At 29.9% G+C, this 20,642-nt stretch overlaps 1 protein-coding gene across 1 annotated transcript in view; it reads right to left on the minus strand.

Annotated features, from left to right (window-relative positions):
* Window positions 1-5,878: 5,878 nt before the first annotated feature.
* Window positions 5,879-20,642, minus strand: part of LOC107444589 (uncharacterized) — a 44,957-nt gene continuing 30,193 nt past the window's right edge. Inside the window, exons 37-45 of the mRNA XM_087162774.1 lie at window positions 20,291-20,398; window positions 19,599-19,709; window positions 18,497-18,604; window positions 15,472-15,585; window positions 14,268-14,378; window positions 12,189-12,302; window positions 10,280-10,390; window positions 8,686-8,793; window positions 5,879-6,299 (exon numbers count right to left, since the gene is read on the minus strand). Of these exons, the coding sequence (XP_087018900.1) occupies window positions 6,292-6,299; window positions 8,686-8,793; window positions 10,280-10,390; window positions 12,189-12,302; window positions 14,268-14,378; window positions 15,472-15,585; window positions 18,497-18,604; window positions 19,599-19,709; window positions 20,291-20,398 (893 nt within the window). The 3' untranslated portion in view covers window positions 5,879-6,291. The remainder of the gene's footprint in view (window positions 6,300-8,685; window positions 8,794-10,279; window positions 10,391-12,188; window positions 12,303-14,267; window positions 14,379-15,471; window positions 15,586-18,496; window positions 18,605-19,598; window positions 19,710-20,290; window positions 20,399-20,642) is intronic.

Below are 20,642 nucleotides of genomic sequence, written 5' to 3' on the forward strand. Positions count from 1 at the left end.
ATTTTTTATTAAATAAATTTAATTTAAAATAGTCATTAATAGATTGCGCAAAGACGAATCATTTGTTTCAAACTGTTGCGTCTTTTAGTTATTATTTAATTATTGAATTTGAATAAGTTTAACCACTTTTCCATCCAGAGCCACTGAACTCTACTCAGCATTCTCATTTTCTTTAAAAACGATTCTCTAACGTATTTTCATTCTAAAAATTTCCTTCGTTGCAAATATTTTCTTTCATGGATACTTTGGTTTTAAATAAGATACTAACGTTATTTTAAAAGTTTACTTTCGATCCATGGAATATTCGCATTCAGATCAGAAGAGCCAGTTCCTGCAATAAAATACCGAACTAATGACTAATATTATTAGTTTATGTTGCTCTTGCTCTACCAGCACTGATCATCACTCATCTGGACCAACCTTAAACGGTTTGAAGTGGAGACAAGCGAATTTGCCAACTCATCCCAAGGTTAGGCTTAGTTCTTACACTTTACATAAATCTCAATCAGCGAGATATCACTCTGAAAACATTATTTAAAATTTTTGATTTAATTGATAACTTATTTAATTATAAAAATAACTTAGTTTTTAACTGACAACTAATTTATAACTTAGGAGAAATATTATTAACTTATGTTACTCTTGTTTTACCAACACTGATCATTGCTGGTTTGGGACATTTTTAAACGGTTAGAAGTGGTGATCACCGAATTCGACAACTCATCTCAAAATTAGGCTTAGCTCTTACATTTTACATTAATCTCAAGGAGCGTGATATCACTATTAAAATTGTTTAATTTAGTTGATAATTAATTTAATTATGAAAATAACTAGTTCTTAGGTAATTCTGTTTATGATGCTTCTAAATATTTATACTGATCAGAAAGATGAGAAGTTATGTAAGAAGAAATTATTATAGAAAATAAATTTTGGTTCTTTATAATACAATTTATCTTTTGCTGCAGTGAAAAAGTTAAGTTCTTGGATTTTGTTGAACAAATATATCAATATTTTTTTTGAAATGAATAAATATATCCGTCTTTCTTTGGATTGATCAAATATTCCTTTTTCTTCTGAATTGAGCAAATATTCCTTTCTCTCTTTGAAATTAAAAAAATATATTTGTTTACTTTACTTAACATTTCATTTACTTTACTATAAATTTTACTTTAATAAATTCTGCGACTTACATTTTTTACTATATTTAAAATTTTGAAAAGTAATGTACCCAAATATGCTAATAAAATATATAATAACACACAAATATATGCGCTCAAGAAATAGCGGCTGATTTAAGGAGAAATATGTGAATCAAATATTTCTGGGAAATCGAATCTTAGATGTACGACTTCATCTATTTCACAAAACTATTTGTCGAATTACACTTAAAATTTTATAGTTTGAAATATGAAATTGCATTCTATAAAATAATAAAAATATTTGTATACCTTAAAATTCAAAAATTCTTTAACGAAACATTATGTAAAAGAATAAAACATAATAAATAAATTTAAGAAATTATTTTTTGCATGGTATTATCTTCGCATAAACGAAATTTATAATTGTGTTCAAAATGTTTTTGATTTGTGTAGAAAATGTTTGAGACATTTCAAAATACGCATAAAGTAAAAATAACATTAAGGTCTTAAAACTTTCGATCACTGTCCTACTTTCTATATTTTGTTGTTAGAAATCCAAATCAGTTAAAAAAAGGGGCTCTTAATCAGAAAGAAAATGTGTTTTTTTTATACATATTATTTCGTAATTTAAATATATTCTTCGTGCGTAATTTAAATATATTTCGTACATACGTAATTTAAGTATATTTCGTACATACGTAATTTAAGTATGTTTCGAATATACGTAATTTAAATATATTTCTTATATATTATTTCGTAATTTAAGTATATATTAATTATTTAGCATATTTTTAGGTCACTCTTTTATATTACAAATATCACAGAAATCCTTTAACCTTTTAGTTATCGCATGTACAGGGGTTAGGCTTACAATCTGCAGTCTCACTCTGCAAATAAACAGGTCTGGTACATTTCTGGCCATATCATTAATGCATAAGAGAGAACAAAAAGTTCTTGTTTTTCTAAAAAAAAATTATAATAATAATGGTGGGCACTGATTTTCTTACCAGCATTTAGTTTTAAAAAAAAGGGACATGACCCCAAAATAAAAATGATAAATTAATGTCATTTAAAAATTAGAATACTTTTGAGGAAATTAGAATACTTTTGAGGAAATTAGAATACTTTTGAGACGAATTAGAACACATAATAAGTTGCCAACCAATTATACCAACCTTACTGCTTGCACTAACGTTAGCTTCGATGAATTTCTAGAAGATAACTCCTGTAGCCACCCATCTGAACTGGAAGTTGGATACGCAGGCTGTCATAAAAGAAGACCAACATCAACATCATATTAATGTACGCTTAATATACGCTTCATGACTCTTGGAGTCCGTACTACTGGGCTTTGGTCGTGTTGATAGTGTTACATATCTTATAAATTTTTACGTAGTAGATTTCAAATATGTGATCTCTCAAGAAACTATAGTTTTTTTGCAACTTAATAATATATTCCGGCCTAGTATTGTTTTAATATCGAGTGAGTACTAAACATCCCCCCTTCTCTGAAACGTAGGAAATTGTAGGAAGAAGGCAATAATACTTTTTAATTTATGATGCGATAAGTTAAAATCTATTTTTTTGTCTTGGGTGTTCTTTTCAAACAAATGTGTACATTCATGCATAGAAACTTATACTATCTTTATAAACTTGTGACTCCAGACTAACGTAAATTTATCTTAAAGTATCATTTTCATAACTGCAAACTTGTAGGACCACTGAAAAAGACTTTAGAAAGTAGTAATAAAGCAATAATTAAAGGAACAATAATTAATGAACTACTTAAACATTCAAGGGCTAAATAAGATAACAAATAGATAATGTCAACATATTTTTCTAATTATTGATTTGTCGTGATAGAATTAAAATTTTTTGAAATTTTAAATTGAAGATTTACTACGTTAAAAAGCTATAATGTTGCTACCTCTAAGAAAAAATTTTCTCAGCTGCTGTACAAGTTGGCAGCTATACATTTTGAAAACAAATCTGTAGCTTTCGGAAAACTAATTTGAATTTTGAAATCCACACACCGGAATTAGGTAAAATCAAGTACTTGTATCAACGTAATATGAGTATTAATTTGGTTTACCAGTGTAATTTTCAGCAGTCTTCATATTTATTTTTGAAAATGTCAAGATTTAATAATGAAGGAATTAGAACTAATCGCATATCTCAACATTTTGTATATTAAGCTACAGCTCACGATTTTAAAGGTTTGTCAAGCTCAAGCATATGACGCACAAAAAATACCTATTGAATTGATAAAACCATCAAATAATTTTTCTTTAATTATATTTTTATAGTATTACTAGTGTTTAAAAGATTATCTTTTATTATAATTAATACCTTTTTATTAATTACTACCTAAGTAGAGAATATTTTAAGTATGAGATGTTTAACTATGTTAATATTTTCTCCACTTACTATCTAATTCAGTTTCATTGTCTTTTACCTATGAAACATACATTTTCAACGTGTAATAAAATTTAATCCACTGGCAAATATATGGTATATGGCTGAAGTATTGCGTGAGACAATTTTAAATTCCTTAAAAGTGTCTTAACTAGTAAATTTTTGTGAATCTCTGGTGCATAAATAGCGGACATAATACCGCAAAATTGCTCATTCCTAAAGAAAAACAACAGTGTAAGGAAACCCGATTAATTTTTAAACTCAAAGGAAAACCAAGAAAACCAATTAACGTAAACCAAAGAAACCAATTAAACGCAAAAAAAACCAACTAATTTTTAAAATCGTTGTTCTTCACACCTTCATAATTTAAAGTTTTAATGTCTTATAGATTCAGAGTAGCAAAGCAAAATTTAAAGTAAATAAAAAAAACAAAAAGTGAGAAAAAATTCACTAAAACATCACTTAAAATTGCGAAAACTTTCGAACATATTGAAATTTTATTTCCGTCGTTGAATAGTCGACCCAATTTTTTCGGGTTTTCTACAACTAATATTCAACTACATAGCCTTGCAATTTTGAACCCAATTCAGAAAACAAGGGAACTCCAGAATCAAGTATTGGGAGAAATTTTCCTTCGTGAAAGACATTTTGATAGAACTAACCGGCATTTGCATTACGTGGAGAGGAAGATCACGAGAACCTCCCACGGTTAGCCTGACAGCAAGGAGACTCTAACCCATGATTCGTCTACCACTGAGGATATTTCACGTCAGCACTGTGGTCAGTACAAGCCGGATTCGGAAATTAAAATTTTGTCAACAAAAAAAAAACTCATGTTACGTTTATAAGCCAATGTAGCTCTTACAGCATGCTAAATTTCAACTCTGTTGTTGCCATACTATGGTGCCTGTAGAGCGCCCCATATCTTATTTTCTCCAGAAAGTTTAACAGTTGATAATTCTCGAACAAAATAATTAATATAATTTTTTTAAAATTTTATCTGAAACTCAGTAAACTTTTCTACACACAATAGTAATTTCAAGATTCTAAGTATTTTAGATTTTGCTCAATAAAACAAAATGTAACGTTGAGTTGAATACCTAAAACAGCGTAACCGCCAGCGGCTCTTACGATATTTTAATATAGAGGGATATTATTTTGTTCATGGTGTGTACTTCTCTATGTATATGTACATATATACATCTCTAGGTGTCTGTACGTACGCCTAGAGAGATTTCCTCATTTTTTTAAATTTGCCTACAAGATGTTTCGATAAGAAAAATTTTAAATAATGAATTTTTTTTATTGTTTACACCAGTGTTTTCCAAAGTGTGGTACGCGTATCCCCAGGGGTAGGGGAACATTTTAGAGGGGGTAGGCGCTCTTACGCAATGTATCTTGCAACAAACGAAAATTTATTTAAAAACAAAGGTAGCTATGAAAATTTACTATTACGTATTTTTCTATTGGCTATTTTTTGCAGAGTTAACAGTTAATTAGTGCTGTCAACAGCCAGTTGTGATTTTTAACTTTTGTGCAATTTTCTTAGGTTAAAAAATACTTTAATTTTTTTTATTAGTGGTACACAGCGTTACAAAAATTTTTGAAAGGGTACAGAAAAGTCATAAATTTGGGAAACACTGGTTTACACTAACTTACGTCAAAGCAAAGCTAGTCCCAAACACATAATTCCAAGTAACTTATCCTCCCAATTACAGTATTCGCGAAAACGTGGTGCCTGGTAGTATTCTCTGATTAGCAGTAAAGTACTCTATATGCAATACTACATTTTGAGATTTTAACCCGTTTTGTCCCGAGTTTATATATTGAAATGATACAAAAAGTGGTATTATGGAAAAAGTGGTATAATATATTATCGAAATTAATTCGTTTTTCTACTGTTAGAGCATTCAAGAAGTCTTTGATTGATCAAAAAGTACTTGCTCCTTATAATTCTATATCTAATTAGAAGTAACTAAACCATCATAGTATCTGAGAATCCTTCAATTCACCCAGATAAATGAAAATACTGAAAAAATTTTCCCGCCACAATGAATGTCTTTGAATTGTCAATGTTGCTACCAGGTTTTAGTTCTTATGTCGACCGAGGCCATACGAAGGTCAAGTAGAGTAATTGGGAAGGTAGTGCAACACAAAATAGTGTAATTTTACACTTGGTTTTATATAACAATTTAAAAAATAACCACAGCAATCAATCAAAGCATATAATTTTAAAAAATAATCAAAGCAATCAATAATCAAAAAATAATCAAAGTGTCAGCAATCTTTAAAAAATATTGTTAAAAATAAAAATAAGCTACAAAGAAAGGCAAAAAAGTTTATTGAAACGTCATACAAATGTGTAAAACAAATATAACAATAAATTCGCTACATCACTTAAATCATTCAAAACTTAACAAAATTTCAGATAAATTTTCAAAGAACAAAAACTTTACATTAAAATATGCCATTAGCTTCAAGACAAAAACTTAAAAATGCACTACTTTGACAATTGATATATTTTTGTTTTTGACGTACTGCCAGCGGTATATTCATGTAAGTATTTTTAAGACATCAAATTATTGTAAAATGTCAAGTTGTTGGGCAAACAATATTTTCTTCTTATTCGCTTTATGTATGTATGGAATAATATATTGTTCTCTTTTTTCTATTTTCAGTAGCAATTATCACATATTTTGTCTATTTTTTACCTCCAACTGGTGTTCAAAGGAAACCTTCATGCTTCTGAAAATATAAATTTATGATTAATTTTATATTTGAATATTTTATACTTTATTTTATCTTTGAATATTTTATATTTGAATGTTTTATATTATAATATTTTTATGACTATATAAAACGGAGTTTTTCGTGACTATAAAAAAAAAACTGTCTTCATAGCTAAATTTTAGTTTAGTCACTTTTGTTTTATCACTGAAGTTGAAATTAATTGTTTTATCATTGAATGGTTTAAGGAAAATCTTCAGAATAAATATTGCACAAGATAGGGCATAGCACTCCTACGAAAATGCTGGAAATTTGTTACATATCAGGGATAAAAGCATTCACTTCATACGTGAAAAAAAAAGTTTTATTTAGAGATTCGCCAAATTCAGTGTATCAAAAAAAAGAGTCAATCGCAGTTACTCTTTTAACGCCTTTAATTAACAGATATTCGCAATTATTTTATTTTTCTTAGTATTTAAAGTTATAAAATATTATGAACGACCTTATTAAAAGCAATTGATAAAATAAAAAACGAAATAATTTTTGCTTATTCCTTTGCCTTAAAAAATATGTATTTTTTGCAATGTAAAACCCATTTTTAAGACTAATAACTTCTTGAATATATTTTTAAATGAGTTAAGCATCCATTGTCTTCAAAAGATCTTCCTGCGATAGAGATTGGATAGTAATTATTGCATATATCAATTATAAAACATTCCAAAATGAAAGGCATACAAGGTGTCCCATAAATATTAGGACAAGTTTAAGGGTAGCCGGGCACATTTACTACGCTGACTCTATCTTGTTGTAAGCATATTGTTCATGTGCCCTTAAATCATAACATTTATTTAACTAAAATACCTTTGTTTCATCCTAAGTTTATGTTTCGAATATAAATGAATATATAAATTATAGGTGAAGGTTGAATTTAAATAAGCACAGAAATATCTGTCTTATCGTAATTTAATAATTTTGCAAGCTTGCCGAGTTAGTCGCCAAACTATTAAATAACAAAATTTTAGCAGTGATATTGGATTATTAAAGGGGATTATTATTATTATTTACTATTGCGCCTAAGTATTTGAATTGAGCTACTTGTTCATTAATTTTCAGTGGTTGCAGATTTGTGATTCTGTTTAGTTTTTTCATTGTTGACAAACAATCCAGTTTTGTTCTGCTGCCTTTGAGTGCACAGAAAGCCTCTACTCCATCTTCTTTAATTCTTCCCATGATATCGATATCGTCTGCAAATGCACGGATTTAACAAAAGTTGTTTTCTGATTTTGTATACCAGAATCTATAACCTTCTCTAGTGCTAAATAAAACAGATGACATGACAGGGAGTCTCCTTGTTTCAGCCCCTTTTCAGTATAGAAGACTTCTGATCTCAATTTTACGCTACATTTTACTCTGTTAAGTATCATTCTTATGAGGTTAACCAATTTATTCCCAACTCTGACATTGCCTGATACAATTTTTCTCTATCCTAAGCTGTTCTAAAGATAACAGAAAGATGAAAGGCATTCATGTTATATTCTCTGGTTTTCTCAAGTATTTGTCTAATACTGTGTATTTAATCTGTTGTTGATCTGCCTTTTTCAAATACACACTGGTGTTCGCCAATTACTCAGCTAGTACAAGTAACAAGTCGTTCAATTAGGATGATTGTCAATATCTTGTATAATGTGCTCAAGAGAGTAATTCCTCCATAGTTCTGACAGTTTAAGCCTGTCTCCTTTCTTGTATATTGTACAGATAGAACCATCTTTCCACTTAATGGGTATTTTTTCTTCTGTACAAACACAAACTATAACAGTGTGTATTTCCTTGAGAGATTTAGGCTTCTTTATGTTCAGGAGCTTGGCATTGATGCCATCAGCTCCTGATGAACAGCTAATAATTCTTTAGCATTCAAGGTAATAATTCTTTAACCTGCAGGCAGGGCTAATGATTGTTTCCCTTATTTTATTTCCTGATTAATTTCAAATTAAAAACTATGCTTACTCAAAACTAATAAGGATTAGGAGTGTTAAAATAAATGTGAAATCAGAAACAATTATTCTATATTAAGCATACCCATATTGACGTGTAAACTTAATGTAATTGCTCTGATTAATAAATACCTTCAAAACTGTCACTTACTTGCTTCATCCACTGAATTCTTCAAGTGTTAAGTGCATTTTTTTGCAGACTTAATTATTTAAAAACAATAAATATAACTAACTACGATTGTAAGTATTTTTAATCGGCAATATAAGAGAGAAATATGCCTTGAAAAAGGTTTTTCATCCTTCTAAAAACTCTAAAAATACATCATGAAAATTGAATTCAGAACAACACTATTTATGAGCTAGTTTATGAAATTTCCTTTTTTAATTGTAAATCAACAAATGTGTATTTTTACTTATGCAAGATTCTCCATCAAATTTATATCCTACAGGGCAGGAGCATTCTTCCTTTCCTTCAACAATTATGCATTGACCTCCATAACATGGTTTTTGACAAAGTATTTCTGAAAAAGGAATAAATAAGAATATAACCACTAAATTAAATGTTTTTTATTTTAATGAAACAGATTATCTAACTCTTTAATTAATTGAGAATCAATTTACCAAATATTAATTTTAAAATACTAATTTTTTTTAATATTAAAATGTTAAAGTCGTTGTGTACCGACTAGACATATAAGTTTCACTGAGAATATTTCTGTACTGCATTACAACGGAACAAAATATGTCTCCCCTGTAATTTGTTTTTCTAATAATAATAATAAAGTTGAAAGCACACGATTATTTGAAGTTTTCAACGTCTATTGAAACATTTTGAATCATCGAGGACGCTAGCTTATAACAACTCTTTGTTCTGCAATATTCAACTTTCTATCTTCATCTATTTTGCTAGTAAGATTTTGATATTTTTTATCGATTTATTCATAATCTCAACTAGTTATAAAGCAAAGTATTAAAAATTTTACTTTGTTTAGAATGATATTTAGTGTTGATCTCTTCTTCGGAAATTCAAGTCCGAGCAAGATATTCAAGCAATCAATATTTTCTAAGCTGAATTGTGAAGATCACTGATAAATTTTATGTGGTTTTGTTACCTTTTTTAGAAAATATAAGGTAATATGTTATGGTAATACATTTTTTCGTAAGCTGTGTAATCTCATTATTTTATCATAATTATCAGATATGTACAGAAGATGAAAAGGCTTGACAGCTGAAGAAGTTAAATTTGTATGGACTGAAATTTCCTCTGATTCTGACATATCTAAATATAAAATATGCAGTTGCAAATACAAACTGTTACGAATGACAACTAGACAGGTTTAATTTATAATAAATGCAGTTCGCATTTTTACATTTCTAATTGATATTTAGAAACAAAAAATACAAGTATTTACAAGTACAAGTATTTTGTTACTTTTATTGCTTTTATGGTATGATTTCTGTTCTCAAAGTGTCATTAGATTTCCTTCACAATCCAGGTGGGACTTTAATTTCCTAAATTAAAATTTGAGGAAAAAGTTGTAATATGGATTTTTAAAAAAAATATTTGTCAAAGAGTACTCCTTCTCTTAAATCTAGAGGGGAAAAAACAAAGGGAAAGGATGCTTCTGCAAATCACAGTAAATATTAGAAATCTGTTAGTAACATTTTCTTTTCTAAAATGTACTTTTTTCCAAAAAGGACTAAAATGCTGTAGTGCATGAGTTTCTTTAATCACATTTTTTACCTGGAAAAAAACAAAAGGGATGTCTGGAAAGGGAGAATCTGGAAAAAGCAAAGGAGCTGGATAAGGGAAGGGCTGCTTCTGCAAACCTCAGTATATGTTAAAAATCTGATGGTTACATTTTTTTTTCTAAAATGTATTTTAATGCTGTAATGCATGCGTTTGTTTATTTGCATGTTTTTACCAGAAAAATCCAGTCTTGCTGTCTTGTTATATTTATTTTGAAATAATATTTAATGTGAAATAGAAATCAATCTATTACTTACTTTGACAAACGTCTTCCTTTTCGTAATATCCCTCTCTGCAATTGCAGATTTCTTCCCCATCAATCACTTGACATTTACCTCCATAGCAATTCTTTTTTAAACATATTGTCTCTAAAAATATAAAACATGCATTTTTTATAAGAAATAGACCCAAATTTTTAATAAAGAGAAAATCCGTTTTATTACATTCAGTCGGGAATTACGTCGTATCTTGAACCATTTTTAGCGTTTTTTATTCTTTTCATGCAGAAAGTAGCAATTATGACTTTTACTAGAAATAAATGATGCGCTTGTGGATTAAAATATGGCTTCTTTGTGTGCAAATTCTGTCATAAAATACAGAAAAAATTGCTTTGTAAGGTGCAGTATGATGTTGTACTTAGGACTACCATATGATGTATCTTGAATCGATAAGGATGTTCGTGCTTGAAGAAGCATTCTGACTATTTCCCTCTAAACTTGCTTATTAGGTGTATTTCTATATTCATGCAATTAAGATTTATTTTTGCTGAAACCTGCATACCAAATAATATTTTATTGGAATATTTCAAAACATTATTATACCTTCCATCAGTCCAAGAGAATACACTAAAGCTTGTCTCAAATAATACAAGTATACGCTTTCTTAGAATAAATAAAAATTAAATATTTTTTCTAAAATATTGGTAATTTACCTGGAAGAGAAGGGCACTTTAGTGCTTCTACTTAAGATATGTTTCCTAATATAAGTACAATACGATTTTAATTTCCCATCTAATTGCTAGAAAAAACTAGATGTTTCGAAATAAAAAAATAATACTCTAGCGTACACTTTGGAAAACCTGGAATAGTCGTCTACAAAGCTGAGACTATTTGTTACATTATCAACTACGAATGCAAAATTTCTACACTTGGTAGTGCAATCATCAACACTAGTCCGACTTAGGCATGCACCATCTAATCCTGGCCAAGCACCTATCTCCGTTTTATAGGGCTCCATCTTCAGACAGCCATGGTAGAAATGCCAAATAATTTCAACCAACGTCAGTTAACGTGGGCAGCTCTTGAGCTGGTACACCTCTCTCCAAACTTCCACACCACATCCAGTGAAAGAACTCTCAGTCACAATATATTTAACTAGAAACCTTACTGCACACTCCGATTGTTATGTCGATGTCTAGGATCGAACCAATGACACCCATCTCTCTGCCAGCTGTGTGAGCGACGCCTTAAGCAACTGACCGACCGTAGCATCTGGTACAAAGTACTTTAGTCTATTTCTTGAATTCTCAACAAATTTAAGCTAAGCAGAATTCAACTATTTTGTTATTTAATACCATTAGGCCAAGTCATGAATTACTTCTTCATTGAAATACTATTAAAATACATGAACATATAAAGGCATAAATTAAGTTGAAATACAACATGGCTTCATTTTAAAATATAAAGAGGATGCTTTTCTCCTAGATATACATGATCAATATGATTTAAATGAGCAAAAGCCGATTTGCTTGGTTTATCTAGAAAAGGAGGTTCATTTTTCTCCTTCTTCTCTTACATCGAGCTTTAACTGTAATACTTCATTTTCAAAAGAAATCGGTTCCATGTGGTACTATAATAGCTGTACCTAGAACCATATTTTCGTGCAAACTTACAAAAATCTCAAAATAAACCACGTTTTCTTTATAGTTGAATTTCTTTACAGTGTAATCAGATTCAAGAAAAATACACTCGACTAATAATCTGGTTCAGTAAAATTGTAGTAAATTTGCTCAATCATACGATTCTACGTGCTTTGAAATTTCTGAAAATGATCTTAAAGCTTTGTGTTTAATTTCATATTGCTCAGTCATAAACCTAAATTTTTTAGTTAAACATGCTATATAATTTTCAAAAAGATATTAGTGCAGATAATATACAATGGTAATACCTTTGCATCCTATGTCTTCAAGATGATATCCTTTAGGACAAACGCACACAAGTTCTCCGTCTTCTTGTTCTTCACACCGTCCTCCATAACAGAGGGCAGGAACGCATTTGGTTTCTGCAACAAATTAAATTAATATCATATTTGTTATGATCAGGTGCCTGAATATCTATTATTAATAAAATTCTAAACACAATAAAAAATTCCATCAAAAAAGGAACAAGAGGCTTTATAATTTAATTGAAAATCGATTGAAAGTTGAAGAAGTTATCAAATCTGAGTGTATGAAAAACATAATTTTGAAGAAAAGAAATCACAATGCATTTTCACAAATTATTTCACCGTGTCATTTTTATTTTTACGGTAGTCCATTCAATTTATTCGGCACAATTATGCTGGTTTGTTATCAAATTATGGGATAATTGATTACTCATTTCAGGAATATTGCTAAACTGCAGAAAAAAATACAAATAAGTAGACCAGTTTTTTATTAAATAAAAAGTATTAATACATCATATATTTTATTTTCATTTTATGTATATGTTACCGGCAAAGTATGAAATCCGGCATTATAAAGAATGCCTAGGTATTCTATGCAATGCCTAAAACTAGCCGGCAAAGTATTAAATGATTTATATTTCACACATTGCCTAGGCATTCTATAGAATGCCAAATGAGAAACCGGCAAAGTATGAAATAAACGTCCTGATGAGGTTATTATGCAAATGATGTGCATGTTACTGTGAATGACCGAAATCGGTGGTTGTTGAATTTCCCCGGTGAATGTTGACAATCACATAGCCGCTTTGGTGAATGTCCGAAATATTTATTACATCCGATTTTATATTAATTTATTCGTGGATATAATTACATTTATTCGATATTTTAATACTTTTCTTTTGCCTGAGGCATTGTTCTTGAGAAACTCGAATACAGAAAAAATAATTCTCGAAAGATCAACAACTGGCTGTAATTAACTGTAGTTTTGTGACACCGAAATTCTCACACTGATTCATCTCTAGCATAAATGCTTGGATATGCATGTAATTATGAAGAAGAGTAATAAATGAGTAATTCATTCATACCTACTTTTATTGTCATTAATTGATTTTTTTTATTGATGGAGATGTGCTATAACTATGGATACGTGCTCTTATATAATAAAACAAAATGTCATTTGAAACATCCGTTATCACCATCCTGTTTTCTTACTTACAATACCAATTATATTGTAGCAAAACTGATGCTTGATTAAGCTTGTACGTCTAAGATTAGGAGTTGGCCGCAACAGAGGCATGCTGAACGTAGTCTTTGCCTATCATGGCTTGATTCGGGTTCAATTTATCAAACCGAAATCTGGGGGTATAATCGAAATGCTCTCTCACCAATCACGTCTTAGAGGTTTGGAACTCCTCTAGCATAATGTTTCAAGTGAATTCCAATTCGGAAGATGTCCATCTTGGTTATGGAAAATGATTCGGAGGTTGGAGGATTACTATCAACGTCTACTGATCTATCTAAATTGTACTAGTGTTGTGGGAACAGCAGTGTAACAGCTTGTAGCAGCAGTGTAATCAGATCATTCTTAAAGACGAATCCTGGAGTTTTGGTAATAGCCCATTCGTGTAGCTCTAGTATGGCATCAGCAACGTACCAAAAAAAGCTCTGAGGCTTCTAGAAGCATTAAATCAATTTTTTTTTTAATTTGCAAGCGCTGAATGCATATTAGCTTATAGTCAATCTATGGAGAAAAAACTCCCCTCGCCATTCGTTTGCAGCAGTAGCTGTGACTATGGTTATGAGACTTCACTATTTGAAGTATGTTGGTAAATTTTTAAGACAGGTTTTGACTCGGGTTTTCCAGAGAAAAGAAATCAGGGGAGAGATAAACTCCTCTCTTTGAAATGCTCTATTTATTGTTTCTATAGTAACTGACTGCTTTAAATTTAGTGGCAATACTTTAAAACAGTTGAGCTGGAAACGCTCATGATATTTTGTATCATGCTCATGATATCAAGTAATGTTTAAGTATGCGCAAACTATGCATGAGTTTCGATAAAAAAAAAATTATTGATATCTTACTTTTGCAAATTTTGCCTTTCACAGAATAACCAGGAGGACATTTACAGTACTCTTCATTTTCACTAGAAATCGTACAATTTCCACCAATGCAACTATCATCTGAACACTTAGCTGAAAAGGAGAATGTTTAAAATATTCAATAATATCTTAATAGTACAAGAAAAAATAAAATAATGATGCGAAGAAATACAAATTACAGTATTGATAAACTGGAACTCAGTGACTATTAATCGATTGATAAATTGACTTACAAGATCGACTAAATCTCTAATCGACTAAACAAGATTGATATTAAATCAATTAATCAGATCTATCATGAATTAGTCGATCAATTAAGAATGATTTCAATGACCGTAGAAAACTAACTTACGATGAGATAACCAATAGACATTCGAAATGCCAGCTTCGCAGAGGCCGCACTGTTGTATACGAAAGACCATTCCAGAAAAAACAGGAATCAAACATGGATAACCTGAACCAAACCTAACTATACGTTTCTGAAAACATCTGAAGACAACCTTTATAAAAAATATTTTTTTCTTAAATTTTTTTTTACAAATTTACATTTATCAGTTTAACTTTTCTCATTATTACTTTTATTATTTTTATTCCACATGTCTTGACAATGAATTTAAGGAAGGGTATGCCTAATTCTGTTAGAAGACAAATCATAACAGTAATTAGTTGTAAGGACGATTGATTATTATTAATTAGTCGTAAGCATAAAAAGTGAGTTTTCTGAGTCTGCATGACGCTAACTCTCAGTGACATTCCTTTTATTATTATTATTATTATTTTAATCACTTGTAATGGCTCTCGGTTTCTTACAGATTTTTTGCTAACACTAAAAACAAATTTTGAACATAATTTTCAATTTTTAAAAGAAAGTTTTAATCTTTAATTTTAGAAATATTAAATTAAATTATTCTTGAAGAGTAATGGTCTAAAATAAATAACTGTTCTTTTGTTTGTTTGTTTGTTTTTAAATCAGTTTAGTTTTATTTCAGACAAACGATTCCAATGCTGGCAATATAACCGCCTAAGTTAAGGAAAATAATTTTTAATGTTTATTAAACTTTTGAGTTAACTCTTGAGGAAAATAGTTTTTAGTGTTTATTAAACTCTTTGCCTCAAGAAAAAAGAATGAGAATTATTGACTGAAAATATGGCAAATTTAAATTTTTATTCAAACAAATGTACTCACTTCTTCGACAAAAATCAGCTACTAATATGTGATTATCAGGGCAGATGCATTTTTCTTCTTCACCATTGAGAATACACTTTCCATACCAACATTTCTTGATTGTGCATGCAGTTTCTGAAATAAAATTATGCTGCACTCATTTTCTTCCTAACATTTTTATTCTTAAAGTATTAAAATACGGTTTAAGACACGTAAGTCAACTAGTTCCAAAAATCTGTTCTTAGGACCGCCAAAGACGAGTGAGACATGAAATGTTGCATGCACTCTCTAAGTTCGAAGTACATGTTTACAAATATTTAATGTGAGCAATATTGTTATTCCAATGCTAAACCAGCTGTGCCCATACTTTCAAAAGTATATTCCAATATCTATATCTATCTGATATCTATCTTTCGGTAGTATGGTCAATAGCATGCACAGTAGCAGTGATGCGCTCCTACAGCATTTTAAGCCTTAGGATTACATAAACTTTGTATTACAAAAACTGGCACAAGTTTGCATATCCTAATGCCATCAATACTTCAAGATCATATACCTAAGGCTGCTAACTTTCTACGCTTTTTAAGGAAATTCTTACGAGTGGTTTATGTTTTAATATATGATTATATGTTTTGTAAATTTAAAGTTATTTTCCATTATACTACTTGTAAATGATTCAAATGTTCATAAAAAGCGCCCTTTTGTTCCAGCTCTCTCGTGGTGAAACTTATTTGAGTTAATTGCCAAAACTTCTGACAACTTTAGTTTTTAATTATATACCCCTTTATAAATATTTTGCAAAAAGCGTAGTTGTTGACTGCTCTCTTTCTGCTGTAAAGGATTTTGATAGAACATACTGTTGAGCATAATTTCAAATTTTCTTTTTATGTAAAATAACTTACTGCTCATTTATTTTTTAGTGATTTCCTACTGTAAAAAATTGCTTTATAGTTTCTTTTAGTGAACATGTGTTGTTTGAAGAATAGTGGTTGTTAAATATTTAACAGCAATTAGTTTTACATTTCTAGTGAATTTCATTTAAGTTGGATTTTCTACAATTTGTTATAAATTATTTATGATACACACAATTCTTACTGGACGAAGTTGCTGATTTAAATCTTTGTTACTACGCGTTTACTTGAAGTATAAGTGCACAAAAGGGAAAAGATAGTTGTTTTTCTATTTTAACCCTTTAATGGGCCATTTATTTCTAGTAAAAGTAAATTTAAATATTTTTGGAATTGAAATTGATATAAGAATAGTAATTGATATAAGAAGAAAACTCATTTAGCTTATAATAAATTAATCCAAATTTTAATGACATTTTTTTGGTGGTAAGTATATTTACCACGACCTATTAGGAACTTACTGACTCTTATTTTTCGTTATTTATAAAATATATTTTAGAAATGCTGCGAACTTCAAAAGGAATTATGTATTTTATAACTTTTATACGTTATCTTTAACAAATGGTGACCAATTTTATTCAAACGCTCTTCAAGAAAGCTGAAGTTATTAACAAATGGAAACCTAAATCAAAACTGGTAAAAAAGTTCCCCATCGATTTTAAAAATTGGTGGTAAGTACCACGGTTTTAGAAAGGGTTAAAATTATTTTATTCTTAGTAATATATCCTTTTATTTTATCATTTTAATAGTATTATTACCCATTTTATAGTATTTTATCCATTTAATATTATTTAGACTTCCAAATTACAACTGTAAATGGAGCTTACAAATATATAGTATTTTATATACCTTTTCAGTTAAAATTGTAGTATTTTTCAGAGTTTACATTCAGAGTTTTTGAGTGCCGATACTGTTTTGAAATAAAACTAAATATGAAAAATGTGGATTTTGCCTTTTTTAAAAATTTGAATGGCTATATCTGCTAAAATCTTCAATAAATCATGAAAATGCTTGGACTCTGAGCTTGTCCAAATAATGAACTTTCATTTTCAGTGTCAAAAACTACACATTTTTTACAGAGATTGATGCATTGTAATGAAATTGAATAACTGCAATCCCCTATGTAAATGAGTGCATGTGATAGGCAGCTACATAATAAAGTAAAGCAAAATTTTAGACTGTTGTTGCTTTCCTCCGATATATCACTTCAAGCACACTCACTTTTTACTTTTAATGCTTAATCTTCAGAATATAAAACCTTTTCGTAAACCTGCCCTGAATATTTACCCAAGACCTGTATTTGAAATAGTTTTTTTTCTCGTAGTCACCGACAGTGCTCCAGACAGCTAGAGAGAGGAATTCTTTAGTTAAACAGACAGGAAGCTTTTCCATGTTTTATTCTCTTCCCGCCTAATCACGATGGACGAAGTCTAGTAACTTTTCACTATTTACTATGAGAAGGTAACTGAATAGTTTGCCTCAGATTAGATCGGTTTCCTGCAAGATAGATTAGTTTGCTTTCAATGTTTGAGTTTTGATACTTTCAGAGCTATCCTTTCAGCGCAATAATTAAGTGTTAGTCTCAAGTTGTACTTGATTCAGAATGAAACTGTAAATTTTAAGCGATTTGTCCAATCGACGCTGCTTTAGCCTCCTTCAATACAGCGTCATAAATTATGTATGAAAAAATTAGAGAATTTCAGTTTTAGAAAAATTAGAGAATTAAAGAGGATTAGAGAATTATGTAAGAAAAAACAAGAGAATTAAAGAATTTCAGTTTTTCAGATAGTCAAAGAATTGAGAACACTTAAGTAAAGGTATAATTTCTTAAAATTATAATACATTAATACTCTGAACAAACTGAGAACCTATATGGCCCAATGTGAGAACCGGTGATAGAACCGGGTTCTACCGGTGATAGAACCGGGTACTATCACCGGTAGTAACATAAAATCCACCATCCTGATCTATGGGCACCAGCTTATCTGAGAAGTAAAAGCAGCCATTTCACAACTTTTACCACATTGCCTCGTGGAACCTCCACAGCCCCTAATGCTGGTAAATCGACTATTAAGAGAGTGTTTTACAATTGGCATTAATAAACAGACATTGCATGTAGGAAGAAGTACATAAATTACTTGTGCAAGTTCCGTTCTGCAATTCGAAACCGTCTGGACAATAGCAATATTCCAAATCTCCATGAATCTCACATCTTCCCCCGTAACATTCAGTTTCTATGCAAGTGCCTATAAAAAAGACATTTATTAATATAGTGCATATATGCTACTGTTGTCTGATGTCTGGTAATTCCTAGGTATTACTGAGACGCATAGGATCTAAAACAGTGGCTTGGTAAAAATCAGAAGTATGCATTGAGATGACTCCGTTTCGGTCTTTTACCAAACTCATACCAGAAGGTATCTCCTAAGTTTTACAGAGGAAGCTTTTGGTAAAAGTCCAAAATGGAATCATATTAAAGCATACTTTTTACCAAGCCTTTTGGTAAATTTATAATTTGACCGGTAAAACCAAGTATTTGCCTGACTTCGGTCTCTTACAGTAACATACATAATTAAGCTCAAAGCTTATGAAAATATTAAAAAACAAACAATTTCTTATGATAAATCATTCATTAAAGTTCAAATATTCGTGCAGCAGCACTCTATTTTTTATAAATAATTAAAATATAACATGCAATGTATGAAACATAATAATACCTTGATTTCTTTAGGTTGTTTTTGTTGCCAACTGCAAAACAGCCTCAATTAAACCTCAAAAACACCTTTGATGTTTGTAACGGCTATTTCAAAATTTTAAATGGACAGGAAAACAAAACATTTCAAGACCACGTATTCCTTACTGCATACGCGCAATTCTCAACCTGCTGTTTTCTCTTATAAGTATGCAAGTTATGAAATATTTTATCAAATAAAAAAAATTTGTACTTGAATATTCATAATTTTCAGTTTATGACCAGAAGCCATTCAAATTTATAAGCGTATTTCTTCTTTTATTAATTTAATAGTACATACTAGTACATGTCAATGAGCCAATTCTTAGGTTGCTGCTTTCGTTATAACTTTGCAATTTCTGAAATATCTTATCAATTTGAATATTCTTAGTTCAATTTATAATTCGTATATCAAAAGTTACTCAAATCGTTAAGCTTATTTTTCCGCTTAATCACTTCACTTAATGCACATTATATTATTTATATTCATAAACTAAAAAAATACTTACTTATTTCGCAGAATCTACCGGTAAATGGCGAAACACACACACATAGAAAATCATTATCTGTTTTGGAACAATATCCATTCACACACGGATTGGGATCACAGGCGTCTTTTGCTACAGAAAAGAAATGACACACAATTTAATAAATATTGTTGTTGTTGTTTCTAATGCTAGTTGCCAAACCAGAAAGCCTGTTTGGTGAAACCAAACGTATATAGGGCATAGGTTAAGTTTCTTGATTTTCAGTGGTGCCATCTGTGGCCGAGAATAAGACTTCAGCTACACACGCACGTCACAACCGGTTTATAAGATGGACCCATTCATACATTCTTTCATTCATCCACAGATTGTAATTTTGACCTGAACCAAAAAACTTCGCAATTAAAGATTAAAACTATTAGTTGAGTAATTCAATTCAAAATACTATATTTTAAGGCAGAGTAATGGAATACTATGTATTTATATTACATGAGAATATTAAGCTTAATTTTTCTTTATCCTACTCAAATTTATTTTACTAAAAGTTATAAGATGGAAATGTAATGTCTTAAAAGGTACTCTTACAAATTCAATGGAGCTTCACATAAATCTTGCATTTAATTAGACATTTAGATTATAAATTTTCAAAAAGATTTATGAAATATATTTCTCATTCAGCATTTACTCGAAGCTCCGGAAAAAAACTTAAGTTTTACCTTTGCATTTTCCGGTATCTATATCAAACTCATATCCATACGAACAATTACAGGTTTTTTCTCCTCTTACAAAGCTGCAGTTCGTAGCTCCTTTACCACAATCACAGGCTACAAAATAACATGTAAAATAAATTAGTATAGTTTTCTGAGTATATCAAATTTTAAAACAAATTTGTAAAAATATTGTGGTCATTTTTTTCTATTTTCTTTCTTTTAATCGCAATTTACAATAGATAAATGATGGCACGCGTGATGGATTATTTAATCATAATTTACAGGAGACCTCAGTGTTATTTTACGATTTTATTTCGATAAACAACACTGAAGAAAAAATAATTTATTACATTTATGC

The sequence above is a fragment of the Parasteatoda tepidariorum genome, chromosome 5 (genome assembly GCF_982258835.1).
Source record: "Parasteatoda tepidariorum strain Cologne lab strain chromosome 5, Ptep-v5.0, whole genome shotgun sequence".
NCBI lineage: Eukaryota > Metazoa > Arthropoda > Arachnida > Araneae > Theridiidae > Parasteatoda > Parasteatoda tepidariorum.